Source organism: Symphalangus syndactylus, chromosome 18 (assembly GCF_028878055.3).
Source record: "Symphalangus syndactylus isolate Jambi chromosome 18, NHGRI_mSymSyn1-v2.1_pri, whole genome shotgun sequence".
NCBI classification, from domain to species: Eukaryota; Metazoa; Chordata; class Mammalia; order Primates; family Hylobatidae; genus Symphalangus; species Symphalangus syndactylus.
This window is the reverse complement of record NC_072440.2, coordinates 34433217-34457252: the sequence shown is the minus strand read 5'-3', so window position 1 is coordinate 34457252 and position 24036 is coordinate 34433217. Positions and strand designations below refer to the sequence as shown.

The 24036-nt window shown below is 36.6% G+C and overlaps 1 protein-coding gene across 6 annotated transcripts in view; it reads right to left on the bottom strand.

Moving 5' to 3' along the window:
• Positions 1 to 24036, bottom strand: part of ADAMTS6 (ADAM metallopeptidase with thrombospondin type 1 motif 6) — a 328215-nt gene that overhangs the window by 72878 nt on the left and 231301 nt on the right. For all 6 annotated transcript variants that reach the window (XR_008652403.2, XM_055252144.2, XM_063623237.1 and 3 more), the window contains one exon: positions 18250 to 18352. Coding sequence is in view for 5 of the 6 variants with exons in the window: in XM_055252144.2 (XP_055108119.2) it covers positions 18250 to 18352 (103 nt within the window). In the remaining variant the exon portion in view is untranslated. The remainder of the gene's footprint in view (positions 1 to 18249; positions 18353 to 24036) is intronic.

The following is a 24036-nucleotide window of genomic DNA, read 5'->3' as shown; positions in this document are numbered from 1 at the left end:
TTAAGGAAGGTGAGGGAGCTATAAGAGAACACAGACAACTTAATGAAATCAGAAAAACAATACATGAACAAAGTGAGAAGTTCAATAAAGAGAAATCATTAATAAAAACAGATTCTGGAGGTAAAGAAAACAATGAATAAAATGAAAAATGTAATAAGAGAGCGTCAACAGTAGACTTGATCCAGCAGAAGAAAGAATCTATGAACTTGAAGAGGGGTCATTTAAAAATCTCCAGTCAGAGGAAAAAGAATAAAAAGGATTTATGGGACATCACCAAGATAACTACATTTTCACATTATAGGAATCTTAGATGGAAAAGAAAGTGGAATAGGCTTATTTAAAGAAATAATGGCTGAAAAATTCCCAAATCTAGAGAGTAATATGGACATTCAAATACATGAAGCTCAAAGATCTCGAATAAGGCTGAACCCAATGAAGACTTCACACACACATTATAATTAAACTGTCAAAAATCAAGGACAAAGAATTTTGAAGGCAAGAGAAAAAAGATTCAGAACATACAAGGGAACTCCATAGGTCTATGAGCAGATTTCTCAGCAGAATCCCTGCAGGCCAGAAGAGGCTGATAGCTACACTAATTTGTGAATGGACTACAATATAAAAAGATGTAGACTGTAACATGAAAAATATAAAATAGAAGAGTAAAAGTGTCAAATTTTTGTATATGATTAAAGGTAAGTTGCTAACAGCTTAAAACAGACTATTATAACTGTAGATTTTTCTATAAGCCTCATGGTAATCACAAAGCAAAATACCTATAGCAGATGTGTATGTGTGTGTGTATATATATATATATATGAAATCAAAGCATACTACTACAGAAATCATCAAATTACAAAGGAAGACAGCAAAGAAAAATAAAGGAACAAAAAAAGTCTACAAAACTGCCAAAAACAATTGACAAGATATAACTAGTAAGTAGTAACTAGTAAGTAATTATTTTTCAATAATTATTCAGTAATTATTGAAAAATAACTACTTTAAATGTAAATAGATTCAATTCTACAATGAAAAACAAAACGAATGTTTTTTTTAAAAAAAACAAGACAACTCTATATTGCCTACAAGTGACTCACTTCAGATTTAATAACACACATAGTCTAAAAGTTAAGTGATGGGAAAATATATTCCATGGAAACAGAAACCAAAAGGGAGCTGGGAGAGCTATACTTATATCAGGCAAAATAGGCTATTAGTCAAAAACTGTAATAAGACACAAAGAAAGTCATTATATAATGATAAAAGAGTCAATTCATGAATTCAGTACAATTTACCATTGTAAATATGCACCCAACATTGGAGTGCCTAAATATATAAAGCAATATTAAAATACAATGAGACAAATAAACAGCAATTCAATAGGAAGATACTTCAGTAGTCTACTTTCAACAATGGATAGATCATCCAGACAGGATAACAATAAGAAAAAGATGCACTTGAATTATACTTTAGAGCAAATACAATTAATAGACATACAAAAAAAATTCCAGCTAGAAGCATCAAAAGATACTGCCTTTTCAAGCCCACACAGAAAATTTTCCAGGATACATATATGTTAGGCCACAAAACAAGTCTTAACACATTTAAGATTGAAATCATATCAAGTATTTTTCTGACCAAAATGGTATAAAACTAGAAATCAGTTACAAAAAGAAAACTGGAAAATTCACAAATATGTGGAAATTAAAGAACATGCTCCTGAACAATCAATAAAGAAGAAATAAAAAAGTCAATCTAAAAGTATCTTATGACCTGCGGCCGGGTGCAGTGGCTCACACCTGTAATCCCACCACTTTGGGAGGCCGAGGTAGGTGGATCACTTGAGGTCAGGAGTTCGAGACCAGCCAGGCCAAAATAGTGAAACCTAGTTTCTACTAAAACTACAAAAAGTTAGCTGGTCATGGTGGTACACGTCTGTAATCCCAGCTACTCGGGAGGCTGAGGCAGGAGAATCACTTGACCCTGGGAAGTGGAGGTTGCAGTCAGCCAAGATTGCACCACTGCCCTCCAGCCTGGATGACTAAATGAGATTCTGTCTGAAAAACAAACAAACAAACAACAACAAAACAAACAAAAAACCTTAAGGCAATCAAAAATAGAAACACAACATTCCAAAACTTATGAGATGCTGCAGATGCGCTTCAAGGAAAAAGGATTATAGCAATAAATGTCTAACATGAAAAAAGGAGAAAGATTTCAAACAACTTAACTTTACACCTCAAGTAACTAGAAAAGGAAGAACAAACTAACCCCAAAGTTAGAAGAAGGAGAGCGGGGAGGAGCCAAGATGGCCGAATAGAAAGAGCTCTGGTCTACAGCTCCCAGCGTGAGCGACGCAGAAGATGGGTGATATCTGCATTTCCAACTGAGGTACCAGGTTCATCTCACTGGGGTGTGCCAGGTAGTGGGTGCAGGACAGTGGGTGCAGCACACTGTGCACGAGCCAAAGCAGGGCGAGTCATTGCCTCACCCAGGAAGCTCAAGGGGTCAGTGAATTCCCTTTCCTAGTCAAAGAAAGGGGTGACAGATGGCACCTGGAAAATCGGGTCACTCCCACCCTAATACTGCGCTTTCCCAAAGGGCTTAAAAAACGGCACACCAGGAGATTATATGCTGCAGCTGGCTCGGAGGGTCCTACGCCCACAGAGTCTCATTCATTGCTAGCACAGCGGTCTGAGATCAAACTGCAAGGCGGCAGCGAGGCTGGGGGAGGGGCGCCCGCCATTGCAGAGACTTGATTAGGTAAACAAAATGCCGGGAAGCTCAAACTGGGTGGAGCCCACCACAGCTCAAGGAGGCCTGCCTGCCTCTGTATGTTCCACCTCTGGGGGGAGGGCACAGACAAACAAAAAGACAGCAGTAACATCTGCAGACTTAAATGTCCCTATCTGACAGCTTTGAAGAGAGTAGTGGTTCTCCCAGCACGCAGCTTGAGATCTGAGAACGGGCAGACTGCCTCCTCAAGTGGGTCCCTGACCCCCGAGTAGCCTAACTGGGAGGCCTCCCCCAGTAGGGGCGGACTGACACCTCACACGGCCGGGTACTCCTGTGAGACAAAACTTCCAGAGGAATGATCAGGCAGCAGCATTTGCGGTTCACCAATATCTGCTGTTCTGCAGCCACCACTGCTGACACCCAGGCAAACAGGGTCTGCAGTGGACCTCTAGCAAACTCCAACAGACCTGCAGCTGAAGGTCCTGTCTGATAGAAGGAAAACTAACAAACAGGAAAGACATCCACACCAAAAACCCTTCTGTACGTCACCATCATCAAAGACCAAAGGGAGATTAAACCACAAAGATGGGGAAAAAACAGAGCAGAAAAACTGGAAACTCTAAAAAGCAGAGTGCCTCTCCTCCTCCAAAGGAATGCAGCACCCCACCAGCAACGGAACAAAGCTGGATGGAGAATGACTTTGACGAGTTGAGAGAAGGCGGCTTCAGACGATCAAACTACTCTGAGCTACAAGAGGAAGTTCGAACCAATGGTAAAGAAGTTAAAAATTTGAAAAAAAAAAAAAAAAAAACTAGATGAATGGATAACTAGAATCACCAATGCAGAGAAGTCCTTAAAGGACCTGATGGAGCTGAAAACCAAGGTATGAGAACTATGTGACAAATGCAGAAGCCTCAGTAGCCGATGTGATCAACTGGAAGAAAGGGTATCAGTAATGGAAGATGAAATGAATGAAATGAAGTGAGAAGAGAAGTTTAGAGAAGAAAGAATAAAAAGAAATGAACAAAGCCTCCAAGAAATATGGGACTATGTGAAAAGACCAAATCTACATCTGATTGGTGTACCTGAACATGACGGGGAGAATGGAACCAAGTTGGAAAACACTCTGCAGGATATTATCCAGGAGAACTTCCCCAATCTAGCAAGGCAGGCCAACATTCAAATTCAGGAAATACAGAGAATGCCACAAAGATACTCCTTGAGAAGAGCAACTCCAAGACACATAATTCTCAGATTCACCAAAGTTGAAATGAAGGAAAAAATGTTAAGGGCAGCCAGAGAGAAAGGTCGGGTTACCCACAAAGGGAAGCCCGTCAGACTAACAGCTGATCTCTCGGCAGAAACTCTGCAAGCCAGAAGAGAGTGGGGGCCAATAGTCAACATTCTTAAAGAAAAGAATTTTCAACCCAGAATTTCATATCCAGCCAAACTAAGCTTCATAAGTGAAGCAGAAATAAAATACTTTACAGAAAAGCAAACGCTGAGAGATTCTGTCACCACCAGGACTGCCCTAAAAGAGCTCCTGAAGGAAGCACTAAACATGGAAAGGAACAACCGGTACCAGCCACTGCAAAAATATGCCAAATTGTAAAGACCATCGAGGCTAGGAAGAAACTGCATCAACTAATGAGCAAAATAGCCAGCTGACATCATAATGACAGGATCAAATTCACACATAACGATATTAACTTTGAATGTAAATGGGCTAAATGCTCCAATTAAAAGACACAGACTGGAAAATTGGATAAAGAGTCAAGACCCATCAGTGTGCTGTATTCAGGAAATCCACCTCACGTGCAGAGACACACATAGGCTAAAAATAAAGGGATGGAGGAAGATCTACCAAGCAAATGGAAAACAGAAAAAGGCAGGGGTTGCAATCCTAGTCTCTGATAAAACAGACTTTAAACCAACAAAGATCAAAAGAGACAAAGAAGGCCATTACATAATGGTAAAGGGACCAATTCAACAAGAAGAGCTGACTATCCTAAATATATATGCACCCAATACAGGAGCACACAGATTCATAAAGCAAGTCCTTAGTGACCTACAAAGAGACTTAGACTCCCACACAATAATAATGGGAGACTTTAACACCCCACTGTCAACATTAGACAGATCAATGAGACAGAAAGTTAACAGAGATATCCAGGAGTTGAACTCAGCTCTGCACCAAGCAGACCTAATAGACATCTACAGAACTCTCCACCCCAAAACGACAGACTATACATTCTTTTCAGCACCACACCACACCTATTCCAAAATTGACCACACAGTTGGAAGTAAAGCACTCCTTAGCAAATGAAAAAGAACAGAAATGATAACAAACTGTCTCTCAGACCACAGTGCAATCAAACTAGAACTCAGGATTAAGAAACTCATTCAAAACCACTCATCTACATGGAAACTGAACAACCTGCTCCTGAATGACTACTGGGTACATAATGAAATGAAGGCAGAAATAAAGATGTTCTTTGAAACCAATGAGAACAAAGACACAACATACCAGAATCTCTGGGACACATTCAAAGCAGTGTGTAGAGGGAAATCTATAGCAATAAATGCCCACAAGAGAAAGCAGGAAAGATCTAAAATGGACACCCTAACATCACGATTAAAACAAATAGAGAAGCAAGAGCAAACACATTCAAAAGCTAGCAGAAGGCAAGAAATAACTAAGATCAGAGCAGAACTGAAGGAAACAGAGACATAAAAAACCCTTCAAAAAATTAATGAATCCAGGAGCGGGTTTTCTGAAAAGATCAACAAAATTGATAGACTGCTAGCAAGACTAACAAAGAACAAAAGAGAGAAGAATCAAATAGACGCAATAAAAAATGATAAAGGGGATATCACCACCGATCCCACAGAAATACAATCTACCATCAGAGAATATGATAAACACCTCTACGAAAATAAACTAGAAAATCTAGAAGAAATGGATAAATTCCTCAACACATACATCCTCCCAAGACTAAACCAGGAAGAAGTTGAATCTCTGAACAGACCAATAACAGGCTCTGAAATTGAGACAATAATCAATAGCTTACTAACCAAAAAAAGTCCAGGACCAGATGCATTCACAGCCGAATTCTACCAGAGTTACAAGGAGGAGCTGGTACCATTCCTTCTGAAACTATTCCAAGCAATAGAAAAAGAGGCAATACTCCCTAACTCATTTTATGAGGCCAGCATCATCCTGATACCAAAGCCTGGCAGAGACAAAACCGAAAAAGAGAATTTTAGACCAATATCCTTGATGAACATTGATGCAAAAATCCTCAATAAAATACTGGCAAACCGAACCCAGCAGCACATCAAAAAGCTTATACACCATGATCAAGTGGGCTTCATCCCTGGGATGCAAGGCTGGTTCAACATATGCAAATCAATAAATGTAATCCAACATATAAACAGAACCAAAGACAAAAACCACATGATTGTCTCAATAGATGCAGAAAAGGCCTTTGACAAAATTCAACAACCTTCACGCTAAAAACTCTCAATAAATTATGTATTGATGGGACGTATCTCAAAATAATAAGAGCTATCTATGACAATCCCACAGCCAATATCACACTGTATGGGCAAAAACTGGAAGCATTCCATTTGAAAACTGGCACAAGACAGGGATGCCCTCTCTCACCACTCCTATTCAACATAGTGTTGGAAGTTCTGGCCAGGGCAATCAGGCAGGAGAAGCAAATAAAGGGTATTCAATTAGGAAAAGAGGAAGTCAAATTGTCCCTGTTTGCAGATGACATGATTGTACATCTAGAAAATCCCATCGTCTCAGCCCAAAATCTCCTTAAGCTGATAGGCAACTTCTGCAAAGTCTCAGGATACAAAATCAATGTACAAAAATCACAAGCATTCTTATACACCAATAATAGACAAACAGAGAGCCAAATCATGAGTGAACTCCCATTCACAATTGCTTCAAAGAGAATAAAATACCTAGGAATCCAACTTACAAGGGAGAACTACAAACCTTCAAGGAGAACTACAAACCACTGTTCAATGAAATAAAAGAGGATACAAACAAATGGAAGAACATTCCATGCTCATGGGTAGGAAGAATCAATATCGTGAAAATGGCCATACTGCCCAAGGTAATTTATAGATTCAATGCCATCCCCATCAAGCTACCAATGACTTTCTTCACAGAATTGGAAAAAACTACTTTAAAGTTCATATGGAACCAAAAAAGAGCCCACATCACCAAGTCAATCCTAAGCCAAAAGAACAAAGGGGGAGGCATCACGCTACCTGACTTCAAACTATAATACAAGGCTACAGTAACCAAAACAGCATGGTACTGGTACCAAAACACAGATATAGACCAATGGAACAGAACAGAGCCCTCAGAAATAATGCCGCTTTTCTACAACTATCTGATCTTTGACAAACCTGACAAAAACAAGAAATGGGGAAAGGATTCCCTATTTAATAAATGGTGCTGGGAAAACTGGCTAGCCATATGTAGAAAGCTGAAACTGGATCCCTTCCTTACACCTTATACAAAAATTAATTCAAGATTGATTAAAGACTTACATATTAGACCTAAAACCATAAAAACCCTAGAAGAAAACCTAGGCAATACCGTTCAGGACATAGGCATGGGCAAGGGCTTCATGTCTAAAACACCAAAAGCAATGGCAACAAAAGCCAAAATTGACAAATGGGATCTAATTAAACTAAAGAGCTTCTGCACAGCAAAAGAAACTACCATCAGAGTGAACAGGAAACCTACAGAATGGGAGAAAATTTTTGCAACCTACTCATCTGACAAAGGGCTAATATCCAGAATCTACAATCAACTCAAACAAATTTACAAGAAAAAAGCAAACAACCCTATCAAAAAGTGGGCGAAGGATAGAACAGACACTTCTCAAAAGAAGACATTTATGCAGCCAAAAGACAGATGAAAAAATGCTCATCATCACTGGCAATCAGAGAAATGCAAATCAAAACCACAATGAGATACCATCTCACACCAGTTAGAATGGCCATCATTAAAAAGTCAGGAAACAACAGGTGCTGGAGAGGATGTGGAGAAATAGGAACACTTTTACACTGTTGGTGGGACTGTAAACTAGTTCAACCATTGTGGAAGTCAGTGTGGCGATTCCTCAGGGATCTAAAACTAGAAATACCATTTGACCCAGCCATCCCATTATTGGGTATATACCCAAAGGATTATAAATCATGCTGCTATAAAGACACATGCACACGTATGTTTATTGTGGCACTATTCACAATAGCAAAGACTTGGAACCAACCCAAATGTCCAACAACAATAGACTGGATTAAGAAAATGTGGCATATATACACCATGGAATACTATGCAGCCATAAAAAACGATGAGTTCATGTCCTTTGTAGGGACATGGATGATGCTGGAAACCACCATTCTCAGCAAACTATCGCAAGGACAAAAAAACCAAACACCGCATGTTCTCACTGATAGGTGGGAATTGAACAATGAGAACACATGGACACAGGAAGGGGAACATCACACACCGGGGACTGTTGTGGGGTGGGGGGAGCGGGGAGGGATAGCATTAGGAAATATACCTAATGCTAAATGATGAGTTAATGGGTGCAGCACACCAACATGGCACATGTATACATATGTAACAAACCTGTACATTGTGCACATGTACCCTAAGACTTAAAGTATAATAATAATAAAATTTAAAAAAATGTTGGAAACAATCTTTAAAAAAAAAGAAGGAAGGAAGGAAATAACAAAGCTCAGGGCAGAAATAAATAGAGAAAAGAAAATAAATTGAAAAGATAAACAAAATTGAATTGATTTTTTTTTTGAAGATAAACAAAACTGACATACCTTTAGCTATACTTGGAGAGAAAGAGAAAAGCCTCAAATAAAAATCAGAAATGAAAGAGGAGACATTACAATGGACACTACAGGAATGCAAAGGACCATGAGACTACTATGAACACTTATATGTCAACAAGTTAGATAAACTAGAAGAAATGAATAAAGTTCTAGAGACATACAATAAAGACTGAATCATGAACAAATAGAAAATCTGAGCAGAACAATAAGAAGAAGAGAGGTTGAAACAGTAAAAAAAAAAAAAAAAAAAAACCTCTCATCAAATAAAAGTGCAATACATTATACTTCACCAGTGATTATATCAAACCTTTAAAGAAGAATTAAAACCAATTTTTCTCACACTTTTTCAATAACATTGCAGAGAAGGGAATACTCCAAATACATTTTATGAGGGCAGCATTACCCTGATAACAAGCTAGACAAGGATACTAACAGAAAAGAAAATTAAAGGCCAATATCCCTGATGAACATGGATGCAAAAGTTTTCAACAAAATACTAGCAAATTAATTAAATGGTAAATTAAAAGGATCATTCACCGTGATCAAGTAGGGTTTATCCTGAGGATGCAAGGATGGTTCAACATACACAAATCAGGCACTGTAATACACCATATTAACAAAATGAAGGACAAAATCCAAATGATCATCGCTATAGATGCAAAAACAGCATCTGACAAAATTCAACATGTTTTCATATAAAAATTAAGTACAGAAAGATATACCTCAACACAATAAATGTACCATATGACAAGCCCACAGCTAACATCATACTCAGTGATGAAAGGCTGACATTTTTTCCTCTAAGATCAGGAACAAGGTAACGATGCCCATTCTCACTATTTCTATTCAACATAGTACTGAAGTCCTAGTCAGAGCAAGTAAGCAAGAAAAAGAAATAAAAGGCATGCAAGATGGAATGGAAGAAGAGTAATTGTCTCTGTTTGCTGACAACATATTCTTATACAAAGAAAACCCTAAAGGCTCCAGTTTTTTAACTGTTAAAACTAATACAAAAATTCAGTAAATACAGATAAAAAAATCAACATACAAAAATCAGTCCATTTCTATACACTAACAATGAATTACATCAGATAGAAATTAAGAAAACCATCTTATTTACAATAGCATAAAAATACTTAGGTATAACACTGATGAAAAAAATTGAAAAAGACACAATTAATGGAAAGATGTGTTCATGGATTGGAAAGATCAATATAGTCAAAATGTCCATACTTCCCAAAGTGATCTATGGATTCGATGCAATCTGTATGAAACAATCCTAAAATTTGTCTGAAACTAAAAAGGACTCCAGATAGCCACAGCAATCTTGAGCAAGAACAACAAAGCTAGAGGCATCATACTTCCTGATTTTGAACTATATTACTAACCTGTAGCAATCAGAACAGTATAGTACTTTATTAAAACAGATAAGTAGAGCAATGGAACAAATATTAAGCCTGAAAATAAGCCTGTGCATATACAGTCAACTAATCTTTGACAAAGGTACCAAGAAAATAGAGTGAGGAGAGGATAGTCTCTTCAATAAGTGGTGTTGGGGAAAATAAAATTCACATGCAAAAAAAAAGAAGAAGAAAGTGAGAAAAAGAAATTGGATACTTATACCATACACAAAAATCAACTGAAATGGGATTAAAGAATTAAACGTAAGACTACTAGAAGAAAACATAAGGGCAAAGCTCCAGCACAATGGTCTTGGCAATGATTTTTTGGATATGACACCAAAAGCACAGACAAAAAATGCCAAAATAAATAAGCGGGACTATGTCAAACTAAAAAGTTTCTGCACAGCAAAGGAAACAATCAACAAAATGAAAAGGCATTCCACAGAATAGGAGAAAATATCCAAAACATATAAGGAACTCATACAACTCAATAGTTAAAAAAAAATCTAATTAAAAAATAGGCAAAGAATGTGAATAGACTTTTTTTTCCCAAAGAAGAGATACAAATGGCAACAGGTACATGAAAAGGTGTGCAAAATCACTAATCATCAGGGAAATGCAAATGAAAACCACCATGAGATATTACCTCACATATGTTAGGATGGCTATTACAAAAAAGTCACAAGATCACAAGTGTAGGTAAGGATGAGGAGAAAAGAAAACTCTTATATACATTATTGGTGGGAATGTAAACTGGCAGTGCCATTATAGAAAACAGTATGCAGGCTTCTCCAAAAATTAAAAATAGAATAACCATATGATCCAGCAATCCCACTTCTGGGTATATATCCAAAGGAAATGAAATTACTATCTTGAAGAGATACCTACACTCCCACATTCATTGAAGCATTATTCACATTAGTCAAGATATGGAAACAACCCAAGTGTCTGTCAACAGATGAATGGATAAGAAAATTGTTTTATACAGACATATATTATGAAATATCATTCCATCTTAAATGAGAAAGAAAGAAAGAAATCCTGGGGCACATTGCTAAGTGAAATAAGCCAGATACAAATACTGTATGATCTCATTTATATGTGGAATCTAAAAATGTCAAACTCATAGAAACAGAGAGAGCTTATCAGGGATTGGGTGGAAATAGGAGATGTTGCTCAAAGGGTACAAGCTTTCAGTTATAAGAGGGATCAGTTCTAGAGATCTAATATAGTATAGTTAAGAATAATGTATAGTATACTTTAAATTTGTTAAGAGAGTAGATCTTAGGTATTCACATCATACACACAAAAAAGGTAAATATGTGAGGTGACGGATACATTAATTAGCTTGATTATGGTAATCATTTCACAGCATATATGTATATCAAAACATTACATTGTACATCTTAACTATATACAATTTTTATTTGTCAATTATATCTCAGTGAAACGGGGGAAAAAAAGGTAAGGCTGTTGTGATGGTTAATACAGAGTGTCAACTTGATTGGATGGAAGGATACAAAGTATTGATCCTGGGTGTGTCTGTGAGGGTACTGCCAAAGGAGATTAACATTTGAGTCAGTGGCCTGGGAAAGGCAGACCCACCCTTAATCTGGGTGGGCACAATCTAATCAGCTGCCAGCGCTGCTAGAATATAAGCAGGCAGAAAAATGTGAAAAGAGAGACTGGCCTAGCCTCCCAGACTACATCTTTCTCCCATGCTGGATGCTTCCTGCCCTCGAACACTTGACTCCAAGTTCTTCAATTTTGAAACTCAGACTGGCTCTTCTTGCTTCTCAGCCTGAAGATGGCCTATTGTGGGACCTTGTGATCATGTGAACTAATACTTAATAAACTTCCCTTTATATATATTCCATCAGTTCTGTCCCTCTAGAGAACCCTGACTAATACAGTTGTTAATTCCAGAAAGAATTTAAAATGATTTTCTAAATGAAAGGTCATATTAACCAATTACCTTAAGTTAATGCTTAGTATGAACTTAAGATTAATTCACTATGCATGAAATTATGTAGATGGTAATTATTAAGTCTGTAAATTATTTCAGACACTTCTTCTTCTCCTATACTATGGCAAAACAATCTCAAAGGTATATGCACCTAATAAAAAAGATTCAAATACATGAAGCAAAATCTTTCTAAAAATGAAAGCAAAGCCATATAATAGTTGGAGATTTTAACACAGCACTCTCAATAATTGATAGAACATGAGTAGAAAAAAATCAGAAATATAAAAGACTGAAAACAGCATTCTCAACCAAGCTGATCTCATAGATATCTGTAGAACACTATATGTAGCCAATAACTGCAGAAAACATTACTTTCCAAGTATACATAGAACATTCACCAAGAAAAGAGTATTCTCTAATCTTTTTCTTTCTTTTTTTCTAAGACAGGATCTCACTCTACAGTGGTGTGATCATAGCTCACTGTAGCTTCCACCTCTTGAGCTCAAGTGATCCTCCCACCTCAACCTCCTGAGTAGCTGAGACTACAGGCATGTGCTACCACACCCAGCTAATTTTTTATTTTTTGTATGGACAAGATCTCACTATGTTGCCCAGGGTGGTCTCCAACTCCTGGGCTCAGGAAATCCTCCCAACTTGGCCTCCCAAAGTGCTGAGATTACAGGCATGAGCCACCACACCTGGCCTATTCTCTAATCTTAATGCAATTACATTATATATGAACAACAAAAAATTCTAGAAAATTTCAAATATTTGGAAATTAAAACAAAACAGTTCTAAGTAGGGTCAAAGAACTCACAAGGTAAATAAAATAGTTTGAACTAAAAGCTATAAAATATCAAATTTTGGAAATGTAAAAGAGCAAAAGAAACTGAAAATAAGAAAATAATAACTATAAGAGCAAAAATTAATAAGCTAGAAAAAAGACAAATTACAGAAAAGAGTACCAAAGCCAAAATTTGGTTCTTTGAAAATACTAATAAAATTGATAAATCCCAAACAAGACTGACCAAGAAAAACAGTGAAAACACAAATTATCAATACCAGAAATGAAAGCATACATCACCACAGATTTTATAAATATTAAACAGCATAACAAGAGAATGTTATGATCAATTTTATGTCAATAAACTGGACCACATGGATATAACATAAATTTCTTAAAGACACAAAATAAAAAACTGAAACAAGGCCAGGCATGATGGCTCACACCTATAATCCCAGTACTTTGGCAGGCTGAGATTGAAGAATCCCTTGAGCTTAGGAGTTCGAGACCAGCCTAGACAACATAGGAAGAAGTAGTCTCTACTAAAAATAAAAATTAAAAATTAATTAGCCCAGCGTGGTGGCCAGCAACTCAGGAGGCTGAGGAGGGAGGATCTTTTGAGCTCGGGAGATTGAGCCTGCAGTGAGATATGATTGGGCCACTGCACTGCAGCCTGGGTGACAGAGGGAGACCTCATCTCGAAAAAAAAAAAAAAAAGAAAACCCCACAAGAAATAAAAACAAAAAAACAAAAAAAACCAAATAGCCCTTTTCTCTTAAGGGAGTTAAATTTTTAATAACAAGTTTTCACAAAGAAAATATCAAGCCTGGCTGCTTTTACTAGTGAAATCTATTCTAAGGAAGAAATAATACCAATTCTAAATTCTTTTAAAAATAAATAAAGATTCTATTTTGGGAAACCAGAATGTATCTGATACCAAAACTTATCAAAGACATCACAAGAAAAATATTTATAAATTATAAGAAAAATATTTACAAGTTTAAACACAGATGCAAATATCCATAATAAAACATTATCAATTAAGTTAAATACAATAACAAATAAAAAAAAAATCATGATCACATGAGGTTTATCTTAGAAATACAAGCTTGGTTTGAGGTTTGGGCCCATTGGTTCATGCCTGTAATCCCAGCACTTTGGGAGGCTGAGATGGGTGGATTGCTTGAGCCCAGGCACTGGAGACTAGCCTGGGCAACATGACAAAACCCCACCTCTACAAAAAATACAAAAATTAGCCAGGCATGGTGGCACACACCTGCAGTCCCAGCTACTCAGGAGGCTGAGGTGGGAGGATGCTTGAGCCCAGGAGGTTGAGGCTGCAGTGTGCTGTGATCACACCACTGCACTCTAGCCTTGGCAACAGAGCAAGACCCTGTCTCAAAAAAAAAATCTTGGTTTGAGATTGTCAAATCTATCAGGTCACTCAGCATATTAATAGGATAAAGAATAAAAAATACAATCAATACATGTGCAAATTATACTCTAGGCCCAATCCAGTTCATTAAGGCAAGAAAATGAAATAAAAGGCATAAAGATTCAAATAGATTGTCTCTATTTCAGGACAACATGACTGTTTATCAAAAAAATCCTGAGTATCTGTAAAACAATTAGAATATGGGAATTTAGGCTGGATGTGTAATTCCAACACTTTGGGAGGTCGAGTCAGATGGATCACTTGAGCCCAGGAGTTGGAGACCAACCTGGGCAACATGGCGAAACCCTGTGTCTACAAAAAATACAACTAGCTGGACGTGAGAGTGTGCGCCTGTAGTCTCAGCTACTCAGGGGGTTGAGGTGGAAGGATCGCTTGAGCCCAGGAGGTGGAGGTTTCAGTGAGCCGAGATTGCACCACTGCTCTCCAGCCTGGACGACAGAACCAGACCCTGTTTCAAAAAAAAAAAAGGAATATGGGAATTTAGAAAGGTCACAGAATACAAAGTTAATATACAAATATCAATGAATTTTCAAAAGTTTTATTAACAATAGTGTCAAAACCATGAATTACTCAGGAATCGATTTAGTAAAGTACATGCAGGACCTTACACTTAAAAGTACAAAACATAGCTGGGAGAAATTAAAGACATAAATAAATTGAGGGATATACCATGTTCAAAAACTGTAAAATTCAATAGGGTTTAATACTCAGTTTTTCCCTCAATTGATCTATAGACTCAACATAACACCATTCATAAGTCCAGCAGGTTTTTCTGTGGACATTAACAACTGATGCAAAAATTTACATGAAAATGCAAATCAGTTAGCATATTGGAAGAACTCTTATAAAAAACATCAAAGTTAATGGAACTTAAACTACCTGTGTTCCCGCATATTCTCACTCATAGGTGGGAATTGAACAATGAGAACACTTGGACACAGGGAGGGGAACATCACACACCGGGGCCTGTCATGGGGTGGGGGGAGGGGGAAGGGATAGCATTAGGAGATATACCTAATGTAAATGGCTAGTCAATGGGTGCAGCACACCAACATGATACACGTATACATATGTAACAAACCTGTATGTTGTGCACATGCACCCTAGAACTTAGTGTATAAAAAAAAAAAAACAACTACCTGTATTCATGACTATATAGTTACAGTAATCAAGTCAGTGTAGTACTGGCACAGGACTGACAGATCAACAAAAAAACAGAAAATCCAAAAATACACTACAGATACAAATCATACCAAAAATTATTTTGAGATAGATCATAGATGTAAATGTAAGGACTAAACAATAAGGCTTTTGGAAGAAAACATAAGAAAATATTTTCTTAAGTTGAGGTAGGCAAAGATTCCTTAGGACACAAAACACAATGACTAGAAAGAAAAATTATTTAAAAATTGGAATTAAAAACAGAAAAATTAAAAGCTTATATGAATAAAAACACCATTTAAAAAGCAATGAGAAAGCCACAGAATGTGACAAAACATTTGTAAAACTTATAAATGACTACCACTTGAGAAGGTAAACAACCCAATTAAAAATAGGGAAAAGATTTGAATAGACAATACAAAAGGAGATATATAATGGCCAATAAATATATGAAAACATGCCTAACATTATCATCAGAAAATGGAAACGGAAATTTTGCTGAAATACCACTCTACTCCCACTAGAAGAAGACTGAAAAGACCAAATATTGACAAAGATGCGCGGCAAATAGAACCCTCAGACATTGTCGGTGGGAGTGAAATATCCTACAATCACTTTGGAAAAACATCTGGCAGTTTCTTTTAAAACTAAACTAAATTCACATCTAATCCATTGCCCAGCAATTCTACTCCTAAGTAGCTACCCAAGTAAAATGAAAACATATGCTCACAAAATGATAGTACACAAATGTTCATAGCAGTTTACTCATAACAGCTAAAAACTAGAAACAACCCAGGTGTGCATCACAGCAGAATGGAAAAACTGGTTATTATGATGGAATACTGCTCAGCAATAAAAAAGAATAAACTACTTTTTTTTTTTTTTTTTAAGAGAACTCCTAGACCCAAGTGATTCTCCTGCCTCAGCCTTCCAAGTAGCTGGGCTTACAGATGTCTGCCACTGCGCTTGGCTAGAGTGAACTACTTCTATACACAACAATGTAGATAGATCTCAAAAACATTAGGCTTAAAGAAGATTTACAATAGAGTATGAGGTTCTGGAACAGGCAAAACTAAACTATGGTGAGAAAAAAATTAGAATGATGGTTGCCTCTTAGGAGGAGTAGGGTGAGGCAACTATTGACTGCAAAGGACTATAATGACTTTTATGGACTGAATGTTTGTGTCCCCCCAAAACCCATATGTTGAAATCCTAATCCCCAATTTGAAGATGGTAGATAACTACCATGGGAAGGTAACTAGGTCATGACAGAAGATGGTAGGTTACCTACCATTGGAAGGTAACTAGGTCATGACAGTGGAGCCCTCCGAATGGGAATAGTAGCCTTATAAGAAGGATCCCAGCGAGCTCTTTTTCCCACTCTTTCTGCCACGTGAGGACACAATGAGAAAACAACAGTTCACAACCCAGAAGAGGGCCCTCACCAGACTCTAACCATGCTGACACTTTGATCTTGGATTTCCAGCCTCCAGTACTGAGAAATAAATTTCTATTTTAAGATCTCCAGTCTATGGTAACTTGTAATCACAGTCCAAACTGACTAAGGCAAAGATTAGAGGAATTTTGGAGGTAAAGCCAATGTTCCATATCTCAATAGGATTTTTTAAGTGTGTGCATTGGTCAAAAACCAGAGAAAGCATAGTTAAAATTTCGCATGTCACTGTATATAATCTTGCCTTAACAGAAAAAAGTAAACAAATAATTGAACTGTGGATAATGTTACTATGCTGAAGTACTTAGAGGAAAGTACATTAATGACTGCAATTTACTTTGAAATATATCAAAAAATAAGATGGATTAATAAATAGAGAGAAGAACAGACATGTATGAAGAAAGTATAGTAAAATGTTAATGGTAGAATCTTGGTGGTAAATATAAAGTTGTCACTATAAAATTCTGTTAATATAAGATACTGGAAAAGCAAGCAAACAGTAAACTTATCTTAAGAGTATATTTCTTTTATTTTCTTTTCTTTTATTTATTTATTTTTTTTGAGATGGAGTCTCACTCTGTCGCCTAGGTTGGAGTGCAGTGGTGCTCTCTGCAACCTCCGCCTCCTGGATTCAAGTGATTCCCCTGCCTTAGCCTCCCAAGCAGCTGGGACTACAGGCACATGCCACCATGCCCGGCTAATCTTTGTATTTTTAGTAGAGACGGTGTTTTGCCATGCTGGCCAGGCTAGTCTCGAACTCCTGACCTCAGGTGATCCACCTGCCTCGGCCTCCCAAAGTGCTGGGATTACAGGAATAAGCCATTATGACTGGCCTCCAAGAGAAATTTTCAACAAAATGTAATTTATATTTTGGGAGTGTAAAATACTTCTGCTTATTGAACAATCAGTGCCTGATACATGCCCAAATTAAAGAGCAAAAATGTTTTCTAACTCTGAAAAAGAATAACAATAATCTTGGCCTTTGACTAAGCAACAACACAGAGTTTCCTGATTTATATTCTCATAACTTGTTTTAGGGTGATAATTGCAAACATTTAAAGATTGTAATTTAACTTACATATACCCCAAGAAAGCCTCAAGCAGAACTCAAAAAATACTACATGGTTTTGATGTCCAGATATCCTTTCTAGGAATTTTATACCTTGTTAAACATAATTAGGTTTTAAGAAATGATTTCTGATCATTTGTACTAATATATAAACCTTATTACAAGGCAAATAAACCATGAAGCCTTTATAGTACTATAAGCATTTCCCTGCTTTTGTTGGCAAACACTAATTTTAACTAGTATGTACATGAATGTATGCATGTGTTTGTATGTATTTGTATATTCTTTGATATTTGCAAAGTGCTCAAGCATGAATGCTCTGTCAGGTTATACGTTACCTCCAGTATAGGGTTTCCAGTTATAATACTTTCCTCGGAAAGGCATATTGTCAAAGTCTGCACACTGTTTCTCTCGAAAATCTCGGGAACCCAAAGGGCATGGCTAAAATAAAATAAAATCATAAATGGTACCATTGTTGGAAAATACCAAAAGTAAGGGACAATGTCCCTAAAATGAACTCCATCAAATTAACTCACTACCTTATTCTGTGGCTATAATTCTGGCACTTGCTTTACTGTTTTACAATCAGTATTCAGATTGAAGTGTGTGAATTATAATCTTAACTATAGAAGATATAACTGAGGCAATTTAAACAAAGCATTACACAATTTCCCTATAAATTTACAGTTGGATACATGTCGTAATCCTCTTTGTAGTCCATCAGGTATCTCCTTATAAAGACACATAAAACCTAGATGAAGAAATTAAAACACAAAATCCTTTGTGGTAACAGTATTTGAGGTCCAGTTGCCATAGCTACTCCCTGATCTTTATTTTAAAAAATCAAGAAGCAGGTTTGTAATGACATTCAGCCCTATTAATTGTGGTTTGGACTCCTACTACTATAGGTATTTACTGTTTAGCCTTGACAAAAACCATACTTTAAATGAGGAATAAAGTAGGCAAAATGCTAGACCTCAAGTATAAACATCTTTAAATTAAAGGGATTTGAACTTATTAAGATTTACATTTAATTTATTAACATCACAGAAAATAAAATACAAAATGGCCAAAAACATATACATTTGTTTGAGGTGTGGAGAGGGATGTTAAGAGGGTGAAAAAAGGATTATCTGTTTTTAAAAGTTGGAAATGTTCCTTCTATTCGGAAATGCTTCTGAAGTTTTTTAAAGAGAAAAATCCTGCCAATCCAGCTAGCTCTAGATTCTATATACCACAGGGTCATCCTAAACTCAACCTTTAAGTTCACAAAGAATTATAAAGCTCATAGTGTTTGAGTGATCTGACTTAATTTGACTTATCTTGTAAAGTTCAACAGCCGTAGTACTTAAAAACTAAAAATATTGATTTTGAAAGACTGAGAAAATATTCTCCTTAAATACAGAAAAAAAAGAATATGTCACTAGAGAAAATTGTGAATTGGGAATAAATAACAAGTATGTTACAGGCACACTCAGAGATTGTTTTGAGGACTTTTTACTACCCTCCCTTAGATCTCTGTGTTTGCTTTATATAGTTTTCTGAGGACAGTACATTGTAAATGGTCACTTTGAAGCGTATGCAGTAATAATAGACCACAATGTGCATATATTTGCATGGTCATCATTACTTCCTATATAATACAGTTCAATTTTCACCACATCAAGTCCAAAGCCTCAGATTCTGAAAATAGTGGCAGCAGGTCCATACTCTGTTATGAGCCCTGCATTTTAAAATGTTTTTAGCACATTAAAATATGACATTCCAATGCCAAATCTAGCAACTAATCTTGTCAAATTACCTTCTTGCTTGCCTTAAAAAAAAATGAAAAATATTTACCATAGGCTAATAGGTGTATCAGGCTGGAAGGATATGTTTTCAGGGTCTTTTTTTTCCTGGTCTGCTAATCTTTGGATCTTCAGAGTGCTCTAGGTTAAAGGAGTCCTTGACTTTTCAAGCTATTTTTAGTGAATCCCACACAAGGACTAAAGTTGTTAGTGACTTTTGTCATGCAGCAAGACTACTTTTAAAAGCAAATAACGATTTCAAAAACAAAACAAAAAAAACAAACAAATAATTTGAACTCTAGCTATAAGTTTTCACACAGCACTTAAGTATTTGTAAAGCACCAGTCACCTAAAGTTCATCCAAGCATGGCTTTCAACTTTGTTGGAAAAACAAGACACAAATGGAAAAACGACCATGAATAAAGAACCATCTCGAGCAATATATACAGTATATGACAGCATGTTACAGGTTGTCTATATGTGCTGGATACAAGTGAAATATAAATGTGTCCTATGATTAGCTAAGGATATATCAGTTAAGAAAAAAATCTTCAGCATGTACCAAAGTACTATAGAAATTGTTCTAGTTAAGAAAGAAAAAGGACTTGTCGGGGAGTGGGAGACTATTAAGAATGAAGCCAAGAAAAGCCATGGGAATAGGAAGGAAAAGGTCACATATTGGGAATGGTTGGAAAAAGGCCAACCTAGATGAAAGAGATGAACTATATAGAAGCGTAAGAGGAAATGATATTTCACATGTATAAGCACTGGTACATTAAAAAGACCTTGAATTAAGAAACTAAGACATCATGAGGGCCATTTGCTTAAAGGCAAATAAAACAAAAATGCAATTTTTTAGTATCTTCTAACAATTCTCCTAAATGGAAGAAAAATAAAATGCCCAATATGAGGATATTACTATTTAATGAAGCACTTGATAACATTTCATGACATTTTTGATCCACTTTTTTCCTGTGATAACCACTCTCAGGGTGAGCATAATAAAAAGATTAACAATAGCGAGCTAGTATTTACTAAGTACTTATTAAGTGGCACACTGTTCCGGGATCTTTAGATATATTATCTATATACTCCTTCTCAACACTCTTTTGAGGTAGATATAATTAATAATCCCATTTTACAACGAAGTAAACTGGGGTACAGAAAGGTTGCTTAGTAATAGTTTCAGCGTACAAGGATACTTTCACGATAAGTGTGGGAGTCTCCTCTGGACACTCTCCAAATGCTACAATAATAGCATTACAGGTTTTAGCTTCCTTAAAATGTACAAAAACCTAATAGGAACAATTTGGGTTCTAGACTTGGCCCTGTCATTAACCAGATGCAAGTTTCTTATCTTTCCAAATTACGTTTTTTCTCACTTGTAAAATGAGAGGGATAAAAGCAAGAGTTTTGGAGTAAGGCAGACCTGGATTATTTCTAACTTGGTCATTTATTTAATTCATGGCCTTGAGAAATTTACTTGTCTAAGCCTCATCTATAAACTGGGGGTAATACTCGTATTTACTTCCCAGGCAACATATTCACGCAAACTGTTTAGCTCTGTATCTGGCCTAAGGTAGCACTTAATAATTATTAGCAGCTATGCAGATGTCCTTACACTCATTCCTTACTCTTCTGCTCTGCTCTGTATTTTAGGGGAACAAACCCTGAAAGCTCCATTTCCCAGGCTTTTTTGTCAGCTGACTTGTGGTTGGGTTCAGGTAATGGGAGGCACTAGTTGGAGAAGTCAGGGTATTTTTCTCTTTTCCTCTGTGCCTTGGGCATCTCAGGCAGAAGAATCTTTTTTGTAGCTCCACCTTCAGGTAACAGTTCCATCCTCCCTACTCTTCTACCCTATGATTCCAGCTTCTGCTGTGTGATTCTAGCCTCTGGGCTCTGACAAAACTACCTCTTACGTATCTTTCTGGAAGGAACTAGTCAAACTCTCATATTCCATGTAATCAATTTCCTGCATTAAATTCCCTCTATTCTAATATTCAGAGTGGTCTATTATATTATAGTTAAATCTTAATTGATACAACAGTTATCGTCATCATCATCATCATGAACTACTTGGAAAACTGAATAAAGATAGGTTTCCACATAATATTTTTTCGCTTTAGGGCAGAAGTTGTCAAGCTTTACCTGTAAAGGTCCACATAGTAAATATTTTAGGCTTTGCAGGCCATGTGTCTCTGTTGCAACTACTCAACTGTGCATTATAGTATGAGAGAAGCCATAGACAATATGTAAATAAATGGCCATGGTTGTGTTCCAATAAAAATACTTACAAAAAGAGTTAACCAATAAGATTTGGCCCAAGAGGTACAATTTGTCAACCCCTGGTATAGGGTGTTAACATAATATAGATATATCTGTCTGGCAGCATTTCACAGAAGAACTGAACTCAATTATTAATTTCTCAGTCAATATAGAATCATACCTTTTAAGAACTCAGGTTAGAAGTGACATAATCTAATTTGCATAAGATGCTTGGATTTCCTCTATAATTATCCCCAAAGTGGTCATACAATCTATATAAACATCTACAGAAAAAAAGATTAAACACTTTTCAAACAGCTGCAATTATTCGCAGGTTCTTCCTTACTTTCAGTCAAAACCTGCCTTCCTATAACCCAATTATCTTTCTCCTTTCTTCCCGATCCACACTGAACAAATCTTACCCTAAACTGAAAGGTATATGGATCTTGATGGCTTTCCTTGGGGCACATCATAACTTATTGTTAGCCCTATTAAAACAAGGCAGCAAGAACAGGCCTTAAGTATCTTTTCATTTTAGCAAGTATTAATACAATGCTTAAGATGTGGCAGATATAATCTAGGCTGCAGGGTTACATAAAAACAAAACTCAAATAGATTAGAGTTCTGCTTTCATGGAGTTTACTCTAGTTGGAGATGAGAAAGAAGAAAAATCAAGCAAGATAAGGAAATTGACAGTGAGGTGGGAGGGAAGTTGTTTTAAATAGTATGATCAGAGAAATCCTCTCTGATAAGGTGGCATTCAAGTGGAGAGTGAAAAGAAACTGAAGGAATGATTTATGTACATATCTGTGAAAAGAATCTTCTAGAACACAGTAAATCCAAAGGCCCTGAGGCAGGAGTGTATTCAGAGTGTTCACAGAATAGTATAGAGAATGGAAAGGCTTCAGGGAATTGAAGTAGACTTGGGGACTTGATTCCATGCCATTGTTTCTAGAATACATCAGCCAGTATTCTGCTTTCCTGATTTCATTCCATCAGGGAATGCTCTGAATTTGCATTGATTAAAAATAGACTCAGTTGGAATTATATATGCTGGTTTGAAAAAATGAGAGTGAAAGAGGAATTCCTTAAGGAAAAATTATGTAAAATACATTTTTGTTTTGTTTAGGAATAGTAGAGCGTTTAAAGAATAATGCTTTTTAAATTACTTAAGGATAATAAATGCTGACACTATGCAGAAACCATAACAGAAAGCAGTGGGCATAAGCAACAGATATTTAAAGTAAAAGCGTGACAGATTTTCAGCCTTCTAGTGCTAACACTCATCAAGCATCTTCTCCTTTAAAAAACAAACTAGCAGGGCCCCACATAAATCTAGAGAGCAAAGCTGCAGGTCTCAGCATCTTTAGATCTTAATATTTTCAAAGAAATAAATTAATAATAGCATCTTTATCACCACTCTCTTTCCCAAAGATCTGTGTAAGTTAACAACAGTCTTCCAACTATCTTGTTTAGAAGTATCTCCTTCTGACTAAACTCAATACTTTGTACTGGTAGATAAATCTAAAAAAAAGAATAATTCATTGAGGCCTAAAAGTTGCTACAGAAAGAAATCTAGCTTCTGCTTACAAACTTTTCAGTGGCATTTCTATTACTGGGGTTCTAATCCTGGTTTTGTCCCAAAGAATAGGGTGATGTTGGCAAGTCCCCAATCCTTTTTGTGCCTTCTTTTTTTCATTTGCAAAATATACCCCCAAAACGCTTACCTTCAAGAGAAATACACATCAAAATGTCTTGCAAATGAGGAAGATTCTGAAAATGATGTATCATTTCTTATTGGTAATATGATAAGAGAGCCAAGAATGAAAACGCCTTTGTCCCTTTCCCTTTCCTTTCCTCTCCTCTTCTAAAGGAAGGTATGCAGGCTGGAAAGAGAGAATGACTCCTATGGCCTCAGGGAAAATTGCAAACTGAGCAAAACTGGCCTTCTGTTCATCTGCTTCCTTTCTCTACTTCTTTCCCGCCTTCTGCTTCTTCCGTTTTGCTTTCATACCAAATTCACTCTTGCGTCATCCCTGTTAACACTAGATCAACCTTCAACACTTTCAAAAT